This window comes from Pyrus communis, chromosome 10 (assembly GCF_041283825.1).
Source record: "Pyrus communis isolate YQ-2024b chromosome 10, ASM4128382v1, whole genome shotgun sequence".
Lineage (NCBI taxonomy): Eukaryota > Viridiplantae > Streptophyta > Magnoliopsida > Rosales > Rosaceae > Pyrus > Pyrus communis.
In genome coordinates this window covers 32241835-32251697 of record NC_142574.1, presented here as the reverse complement: position 1 = coordinate 32251697, position 9863 = coordinate 32241835, and the positions used below count along the sequence as shown (strand labels likewise).

Here is a 9863-nt window from a genome sequence, read left to right as displayed (position 1 = left end):
ATTGTTCCGATGGAGCTATTTTGTGAACGGATAGATTACCGCATACAGATTCAATATTTTACTAAAACATTGCATCAGTCCAATCGGTGCATTGTAAAATTTTTGAAGGCCAAATTTCAGCAGAAAATGTGAGTATTAAAGTTTGAGCCGGTGGTAGTTTAATTAGAGCGGTGAATGCTGCGGTGAATCCAAGGCTGAAAAAGGTCAAAAGCATTGCATGTAACATAACCCTTAGTCGCAACAAGTGTCATATTTTAATACCATTTTTCTCCATATCTCCTTTTATTTAAAGATCCTCTCAGCTCAGTGGACTTCACTGATATCACCACCAGCAGAAGCAGAAGCAGAAAGCCATGGCTTCTTCTTCTTCTTCCAGAGCTCTCTTGTTCTTCTTTGCTTTGCTTTCTCTCTCAGCAGTTTCTTGCTTTGCTGCTGAGAGAAATGAGGAGGACCCAGGCCTTGTCATGGACTTCTATAGGGACACATGTCCTCAGGCTGAAGAGGTCATCAGAGAACAAGTCAAGCTTCTCTACAAGCGCCACAAGAACACCGCATTCTCTTGGCTCAGGAACATCTTTCATGACTGTGCTGTCCAGGTATATTCATTCATACGGCGCACTTTTTCTCATAAAGATTTTTCGGAGAAACTTAATGTCATTATGTCGATCAAGCCCTCTCACACACTATCGTGCGTTTTAAGACTCGTTTGTGACTGTTTTTGTAGAAAACGCTTATGCTTAAAAGTGCTTCTACTAGAAGTGCTTTTATTGTAAACATGACAAACGTAATCATAACCGTTTTTAGCTAATCAGAAAGAACTTTTAGCCATTTTTTGAGATACCTTCACAATAACCTTTTAATTTCTTGCAGTCATGTGATGCATCTCTGCTGCTGGACTCAACAAGGAGATCATTGTCTGAGAAGGAGATGGACAGAAGCTTTGGGATGAGAAACTTTAGGTACATTGAAGAGATTAAAGAAGCTTTGGAGAGAGAGTGCCCTGGTGTTGTTTCCTGCTCAGATATTCTCGTCTTGTCTGCCAGAGAGGGTGTTGTTAGGGTATATTTTCTCTTCATCTAATTTAGTAATTTCCCTTTTTAATATATCGGTAAAAATTAAGATGAATTAGTATAGATTTATTTACTTTTTTTTTTTTTACCTTTTTAATGTGGTTTTGGTATATTTTTAAAGTAAATTATTTCTCTAAACCGTGTTTTGAACTTAATTACTGTGTTCTCAGCTTGGAGGCCCATTCATTCCTCTTAAAACTGGAAGAAGAGATGGAAGGAGAAGCAGAGCTGAAATCCTTGAGCAATACCTTCCTGACCACAATGAGAGCATGTCCGTTGTCCTTGAGAAGTTTGCTGACATGGGCATTGACACCCCCGGTTTGGTTGCCCTTCTAGGTATATATGCTCTAGAAGCTGCTTTTACTAGAGGCACGTTTAAAGCTTAAAATAAAAATATAAGTGCTATTTCGAGAACAAGCGTCAAGGAAACACTTCTAAGTGTTATTTCAGCCCCAAAACACTTCTAGGCCTTGTTTGAGATTTGCTTTTTTGGAAAACGCCTCTGCTAGAAGTGCTTCTATGTGATAAAAAGAACTTTTCAAAGAAACATATAAGTCGTAAGTGATTTTGTTGTCGTAAAACACTTTTAACTCTTTCAAATACAATTTTGCTTCTCTAGGAATTTGTTATATCAAACGCTATCAGAAACACTAATTTGGTCGTATTTGTTGGAACCAATTACAGGAGCTCACAGTGTTGGAAGAACACATTGTGTGAAGCTGGTGCACCGGTTGTACCCAGAAGTTGACCCTCAGCTCAACCCTGACCATGTCCCTCACATGCTCAAGAAGTGCCCTGATGCAATCCCCGACCCCAAAGCCGTTCAATACGTGAGAAATGACCGTGGTACCCCCATGATCTTCGATAATAACTACTACAGAAACATCTTGGACAACAAGGGTTTGATGATGGTGGATCACCAGCTAGCCACAGACAAGAGGACAAAACCCTACGTCAAGAAAATGGCCAAGAGCCAAGACTACTTCTTCAAGGAGTTTTCGAGAGCCTTCACCATTCTCTCCGAGAACAACCCTCTCACCGGAAACAAGGGCGAGATCCGACAGCAGTGCAATGTTGCCAATAAAATCCGGGACTAGAGCAAAAAGCAGCTTTGTCAGGAAGCACTTTTCTTCTTTAGTTCTGTAATTAGTGGAGAAAATGTGTGTGGGACAAGTTGCTGGATAATAAAAGGGGTTTTTATTTTTATTTTTATAACCAATATGTTTGTTTTGTTTTTATGGAAGTTGGTCAGTGCTAGGGTTAAAAGGCATGCATGTGGTCAGTTGTTCCAGTGGCCCTTGTTCATGATGCACTGTGTCTGATTTAGGGTTTCGATTTTATCTTTTGGCTTCTTCTCTTTGGGTGAGATGGGCTTGGTGGATATGTCGGGATGTGTGTATGTATGGATGGATGGTTTGAACTTTGAACATGTATGCTGATTTGTGGATTTCAACGATGATGGTTATGTATGATATATGCTTGCATATCATGCCCATGTTGTGCAACTAGTTACAGTTATAAGAACCGAGACGGCTGCCTGGTGTGTAGTTATGCTTGACTAGTGTTTTATTGTCTATAAGTGATAGATTGCCTTAGTGATTACCGCATTTTTCTTCAACTCCTTACATGATTCACAGGTTTAATCCTCTTCTTATCGGATTGTAGTTAATCTTCTCCTTGTTATAAATTATAAAAAAAAAAAGCTCTTACCAAGTAGTGGTGGATTATAAGTAGTCAATGATATGTCAATGTATAAAGTAACTAAAGCTAAAGTGGAAACTAAAGAGAAAGAAAGGATATGATTCTGATTAATACAAAATTAAGCGAATAAATGCACTAATTAAGTACCGGTTGGTAAGTTGGGCACTCAGATAGTAAAGAGAATAAAGAAATGAACTTTAGAAGCAATAATTAATTAAACCATTAGAGGAAGGTTCCAAAAGCTTTCCATAATTGATATTAAATAATTAGAAAATGCCAAGACAAGCAAATTAAGAGAGAAAAAGGAAGGAATAGCAGAAGAAAAGCGCACATGACCACACATGGCATTGGATCCAATGTCTTTAGATGTGAATCCTAGAGAGAGATTGTTACACATGTCATAAGCTAAGGTGGTTCTCTTAGATGAGAAAAACTTGGGGATATGGATGTGGAGTTGAGTCCATATAACACGTTATTTAGGAGCACATTTTACAAAAGCATGAGACTCTCATGTATTTTAGTCTCACTTAACTCTATAATTTATACACATGTCTCACATGTCGTGTCCTAATAAGTAAATTTACCGAAGTTTCTTGCGTTTTCATATAGTTCATTATTACTTTGTGCACTATTGCTTGAGAAATTTTTCAGTATGTTGGGAAATAGCTCGGTTTGATTGAAATTTTTTTTTCAAGTTTCCAACAAATTGTATTATTACACTTGGTGTAACGGAAATTTTCAACAAATTATATTATTACATTTAATATGTACCGAGCCATATTTCTAACACACTGAAAAATCTCCCCTATTGCTCATCCACATTTGCTACTCCTATCAAGTTAATTGTATATCTAGCTAATGAAGACATTAAACTTAAGATTGTCAAATGGTTACCCATTGGACCTAAATAAGGCCCATTTGGCTTGGTTGTGAGTTTTGGTGTCAATTCGTGCACGGCTACGCCCATGAGCCTAATTTGGACCCGTGGCCGACGAAAAATGCCCCGATCAATTAGCTGTTAAGGTTTCTTCTTCCCGAGTGAGAAAATCCAGGACTCTTGCTATGGATTCGGGTCTCGGAAAATGGCGGGACGCTTGCCTGCACTGCGGCAAATGAGGACACGTCAGCCAGAGTTTCAGGCTCAAGAAGCACACCGTTGGGCCGCCAACACCATCGAAGTGATCAACGAAGCATTGTTTTTGACCGTCGATTCCTCGCTGGAGTCGGGGATCACCACCCCCGGCGTCGCCTTCCACTGCTCGCCGCACCAGGGAATCATAGAGAAGTACACCGCCGGAAACTAAGGAAAGGTGTACGTGGCCATGCCGCATTGGACATTGTTGGGAGAGGTGACGTGCGTGTCAAGTTACTGAGTGGGGCTCCGTGGATGCTGCACAATGTGATGCACGTCCCGGGTTTGAAGCGGAATTTGATTTCGGTAAGTCAGCTGACTAAGGAGGGCTACCAGGTTGCGACAGGGTCCGAGGGCATCGTGGTTATGAATTGACATGTAATTGTGCAAATGAAACCTTTTGAGTTGAAAATGTTATTGTTACTGGGTGGAAATGCACTGATTAGTTCATGCAGATTTGGATTTTTTTCAAAGATGTGTGATTTCCCAAGTGAAAGAGAAAGATATCTGACTTCGATTGGCATGCCTCGAAGAAGGATTGTGAGAATCTTGATGATACTTGGGTAATCGCAGAGTATTGGTTCATGGTTGCAGGGCAGGCTAATGAGGCAGTGCGGTCACTTGGAACTTGCTGCCTCGTAAGCCTGTCCTGCATAAAATCTTGGTGCTTGGTTGTTCTGTTCTGGATGTTCGGAGTTAAAATGATGACAAGATCTGCCATGAAAACCGAAAAGAGGCTCATTTTCTTACATTGAGTACAAGATAGCGGAATTGAACAAAGCCTTTATTAAGAATAAGGTAAGTTATGATAATTATGAGGAAGGCAGATATTCTAATTCTTCTTTGGTTCAATACTGCTTGAACTGCAATCGTAGCCACTATCAGCTTCCTCCGAGGCCACGTCATTTTTTCCTGCTGGTTCCACCATTTTGGGGTTCAAAGGACTGCAAGACGGATGGTTGTAATAGGGCTGTGGATGAATGAAGTAGTTTCCAGTAGAAGGGAAAGACCGGTAGCCATATGTAGATTGATAGGGTCCAGGAGAAAATGTGTTTGGGGGAGGCCAATATACCATAGGCACAAAGGTGTTAGGTGGTTGTGGGGGAAAAATGTGATACGGTGTTTGACTAGAGCAGGAGATATTCGTACCAGCATTCGCAATTGCAGCATTTGAGATTGGTTGAGCATCTAATGGCGTATGAGACGATAATGTTGCCATTGCTTGAGTGTGAAGAATAGAAATCTGATGACCTACCAGTCCAAATTGTGTAGAAGGTGCAGAGCTCAAAAGTGTAGTCCGTGTTAATGGAGATATCTGCATATTGCGAGGCTTGCTATTCGAGTGAGGTTGTTTTTTCGCCTTTGTTTTTGTTGAACAAGATTTTCCACTGAACTGCTGAGAACTTGGACCGGCCTGCTGAGAGAAAACAAGATCAGTATTCAGAAACTCGAATTTTTATTTGTCAATGTTAAATCGAAACTAGGAAGTGTTCAGGTATATGAACTGGGAAGTTAAATCGAAACTAGGATGTGCTCAGATATATGAACTGGGAACTTGATCTTACAGTATCACTAGTCATAGGATGTGGAAGAAATAATTCCTCCCCTTCAGCATCCTCATCCGTCCTACAAGGAAAAACACGTCGTGCTTCAATTATATTAGAGATTACATTAAGGTGCAAAACTATCCGAATAGCTTTTTTTTCAGAAACATTCATTTCCTACTAGTATATTAGATTGAAATACCTATAATATTTCTGAAGCAAGTCTAAGTTCTGGTATTTAGTTTCTCGTTGAACAAGATCATCAGGAAAACCAGCCATGAAAAGAAGAGTGATGCCCAAGGCCTTGAAGAAGAAGTTCCCACCGCGAACATGAACTAGCATTGCCATTCGACACATTAGTGGCCCAAAAGACTTCAGCTTCTTTCTTCCCATACGCTGCCTTACATATCTGAAACACATTTATGCAGATAGAATTTTAAATTAAGCTGCAAACCTCGGTAAATTAAAAGTTAATTACTCCAATAATACTTACTCATTTTGGGGAAGATTTCGTGTTCTTCCACCATACTTTATGCAGAGAAATAGCCATGATGGGCAGCTAGAATCCGATGGTCGCATGGCCTTCTCTTCTTCGAGTATTTTAACTGGACATAATGTCGGATTCTGTTGATTCGGGTAAAATACCTTCCTCCGAACACCAGGATTCTCATACAGAACATGCTCCTGTTAAGGAACAAAAATTAAATTGCTTTTTTGCTGATGAACAAAGAAAGATTAAGATCGACAACTTATTTAAATGCAAAACTTATCATAATACTAACTTCCTTACCCCGGGATCTTTCGTAGACATGTATGGCTCTCCCTTCCTTAAAATGCTAAAATGATTGAAGTCTAATTCGTAGATATCTTCGCAACCATGCCTTATTCCAATTGATGCAAAAACTATGATCTTTCTTATTGTATGGGATTGAGCATTTTTCTGCAGCAGGGCTTCTGAATCAATTATTCTCTTCACTTCTTTCGGGCAGAATGCCACCTTCGGAGGTTTTTTCTGTTGCGATGTGCTTGCAGATCCTGCACTAATAAACTCCTTGAAATTAAGGGTATCAGATGGCACCTTGCAACTTCCAAAATCACTAGGTTCTTTCTTGTTTTGGGTTCGAAGTTGCATCTCATCACAAACTGGTCCTGTATCAGGTGGTTCATTCGTTTTTTGGTTTGCATTTGAAATCACTGGCTCGATCCCACCTGCGAAAACGTTTTCACATTGTGCGTCCAATCCCTTATCAACAACTTCACATTTCAGCTCACTACAAATTCTCGAAACATTATCAGCTACTTCACCTTCTTTACAGTCATTATTAACACAATCCTCTTCACGGTAATCATCATCTTCATCATCGCTATCATCAGAGTCATTGCAGTCAGCTGAATCGCCGCCATCTCCTTTTTCTAGATGCAAAAACTGAGTTTCCTCCATGCTCATCCAGTTGACTAGACGGTCAAGAGCCAAGCATTGCGTGTGATGCTTCTTCTTCGAAGCCATTTCGGTTGGGATAACATTTCCATCTTCGATTCCATTGCTATCTAGTTCTGTCTTCTGTCGCTTGAAATTCTTGAAGCTTCTTATCATTGCATTCAAAGAACTTCCCTGAAGTCAAATGTTAAGAGGTTGGCATAAACATGATCATTCAAAACCAGAAGTGCTTTTAGTTGTCGAAAAAAGTGCTTTTAGCCGTTTTCAGAGCGGTCTCAAACATCGCTATTCGTTGAAAAGCAAAGAAACTACCAAAAAAGTAAAGGTCTTACTTGTCCATCTGCTGGATGAGGAGGCTGCTTAGCCTCTCGTTCTTGTAATTGAGCTTCAAGAAATAGTATCCTCTCCATGAGCTCTGCATTCTTCTTTCGCTCCCTCTCGAGTTTGGCTGAAATCTCAGCAACGACGACATTGACACTCTCTCCTCTCTTCCCTTCCTCTATAACGCACAGTGCAGAAGAATTGACCAGAGGAGCACAAGAGTGAAGCTCCATCATTGATTAGGACGAACACCAATATGATGAAAAATGTAATAATCTTTGAACACCAGTAAGAATATCATATGAAATGGAAAATACCATCTAAAGAATTCTCAGAGAAAATGCATCCTGCCGGAAGAAAATCTTGAGATAAAGTTTAACATATTTAAGCAAGATTAGGGCTATTTTTGTGCTTGGCTTTTGTTTCAGTTTTCTAAATTGGAAAAGTAGAGCGGCGACCGGCGAGGGGGCAGACATGCAACTGCACGTGCACATCTTTCTCTCTCTCGTTGGACTTCAGTATTAAAGCGATTCTCGCACATCCTTTTTTTTTCTTTTTTCACGCACTTCTCTTCATGTAGGGTTTAGACCGAATAAATCAAAGAAAAACCAAATAACATAAACAAGCACATATACAAAAGAAAAGAGCAGTGTGGAGATCGTTTTTCTTTGCCAAAATGATTATCGTGTGATGTTACTGCATGATTGGGAATATAATATTCGGCATATTTATCTTGAGATAAATTTTGTTGCTGATGAGTTGGCTGAGCTTCTCTCATACTTTATGTCCAATCTATTTTGAGTAAATTCCATCTTCTTATTATTATCTGATATTTTTGAAGTCTCTCGACCTTGTAGCATTATTTTGTAATTTCTCTTATGTCATGCCATTAGCCCCTTTGTTAAACAAATTTAAAAAATAAATAAATAAATAAACAGTTTATGTTCTTATGGGAAAGTTTACATTTTTGGAAATTGCTTGATATCCATAAATTTTCATTAATAAGAATCCAACAAGGCCTCACCTTTTGTTTATTTAGTTTTTTTATTTTTTATTTTATTTTATTTTTTTTAATTTTTTTAAGAGCTTTGAGTCTCACAATTTGGTGACAATTCACAGTTGTGAATTAATATTAATTAATAAAATAAATTGTATTAACATATAGAACAGTTGTGAATTAATTAATCAGCAATGCAGGATTAGAGAGCATCCTATGCACCTTTCCTATATTATATTACCATATAAAAAATAATAAATAGTTTGTAGACTATGTTAATGATACTCTTGAGCTAAATCCGAACGAATTCTACAAGCGTACATAAGGATGGAAATCGAGCTGTATCGTGTTGTGTTCTTGTATCATTTCGTGTTAGCGTGGAGTACTAATTAATCCTAATCCAAACCGGAGCAGGTTTATCTTCGTGTTTAACTTAATCATTTCTATAATTTTGTAGTTAATGAAAATTAGCAATCAAGGGAGTGGTGATTTGAGGTTATATATATATATGGTAAGTGGGCAGCATCATAGAATATTACAACCTCACGTGGGAATGCTTTGTCTCTTGAAAATGCAATTTGTGTCAGGGAATATGAAGGCTAAAAGCCTTGGATACCATCCTTCTAATTTTAAACAAAAATCCTGTCATTCGATTTGGGCACCTTTATTTGCTCTTTCCTAATTTAGTGTTCATGTAACAAGGAGTTTGTAACTATTAAAAGAGTTTATTACAGCATTCGAAGTTCTGCGTTCAGTTTGCCTCTCATAATATCACTTGTATAAAAAACTTTAGTGTTACGGATAATTCCATGACAATGTCGCTTTGATGCTAAAGGAGCAAAAGAGTAAGTAATTCAAATGAGTAAGAGCATTTATTACTGTATTAGATGTCCTAAATTTGGAAGAATTATATGTTTTTGTGAGATATGCCCTACAAACACGAGATGTATGTGATAGAAACATGTGGGCGCCCAAAATAGTAGCTATAAATAAAGAAATGTTTCTTCAGGGTTTGTATGGAAACTGTGCTGCAGTGCTGGAGAGGGGAAGGGAAAGTCCTACAATAATGGGTCCACACCTCTCTTGATTACTGCCTTTTTAATTTTCAAGTAAATAGTACATTCTAATAAGAAATCCTGGGATTGAAGGGTGTCTGTCAAGTGGGTGTCCTTCCGAAGGACTCCTTCGTATATATACTTTGTTTTTTTTTCTCGTAAAGTGTGCAAAAAAATAGAAGGATTAATTGAAGTTTAAGAATTGAGACAATTGGTTAACTACTATCATAGCCGTCGTACCGTGAACTTATAAATGTTGGGACTAAACTTGTTAAATTGGACGTCGGTCTAACATGTTGGGTCTTAAGTCTCATCTCGAAGAATGAGACTTAATAAAATTGCCTGGACCCAACTTCAATCATATTCGATCCCAGACACCAAACGGATTGAGCACTTATCTGAAGCTAGAGAGATTCTATCGTTCTAGTGTGCGCTCGATTCAAGGCTTGTGGGTGACTGACCGTAACAGAACTCCTCGTGGAAGAAATCACAGTGAAAGAAGAACATAGCAAGAAAAGAGAGGTTGAGTTGAGTTGGATGCAAAATTGATATCAATATAGCATGCAGAGCAAAATTCCTATCATCGGCAGTACTTTTGTTCAGCA

At 38.6% G+C, this 9863-nt stretch overlaps 2 protein-coding genes across 3 annotated transcripts; one reads left to right on the top strand and one right to left on the bottom strand.

Moving 5' to 3' along the window:
• Positions 1 to 2559, top strand: LOC137729439 (peroxidase 42). Its single transcript, XM_068468385.2, has 4 exons — positions 1 to 596; positions 871 to 1059; positions 1241 to 1406; positions 1755 to 2559. Exons 1-4 carry the CDS (start codon positions 354 to 356, stop codon positions 2165 to 2167), a joined length of 1011 nt encoding a protein of 336 aa, XP_068324486.1. The 5' UTR covers positions 1 to 353; the 3' UTR covers positions 2168 to 2559.
• A 2061-nt stretch (positions 2560 to 4620) lies between these two features.
• On the bottom strand, positions 4621 to 7562 carry LOC148693929 (uncharacterized). 2 transcript variants are annotated; one of them, XM_088677428.1, is made up of 6 exons: positions 7218 to 7562; positions 6238 to 7059; positions 5941 to 6131; positions 5650 to 5856; positions 5469 to 5529; positions 4621 to 5320 (listed from the first exon to the last, which is right to left on the bottom strand). In XM_088677428.1, the coding sequence occupies exons 1-6, from the start codon at positions 7440 to 7442 to the stop codon at positions 4736 to 4738; spliced, it is 2091 nt and encodes a 696-aa protein (XP_088533554.1). In that variant the 5' UTR covers positions 7443 to 7562; the 3' UTR covers positions 4621 to 4735. The 2 variants fall into 2 exon arrangements, with proteins under 2 accessions (XP_088533554.1, XP_088533553.1); XM_088677427.1 differs by lacking the exon at positions 7218 to 7562 and having other exon boundaries at positions 4621 to 5317; positions 6238 to 7053.
• Positions 7563 to 9863: the final 2301 nt, after the last annotated feature.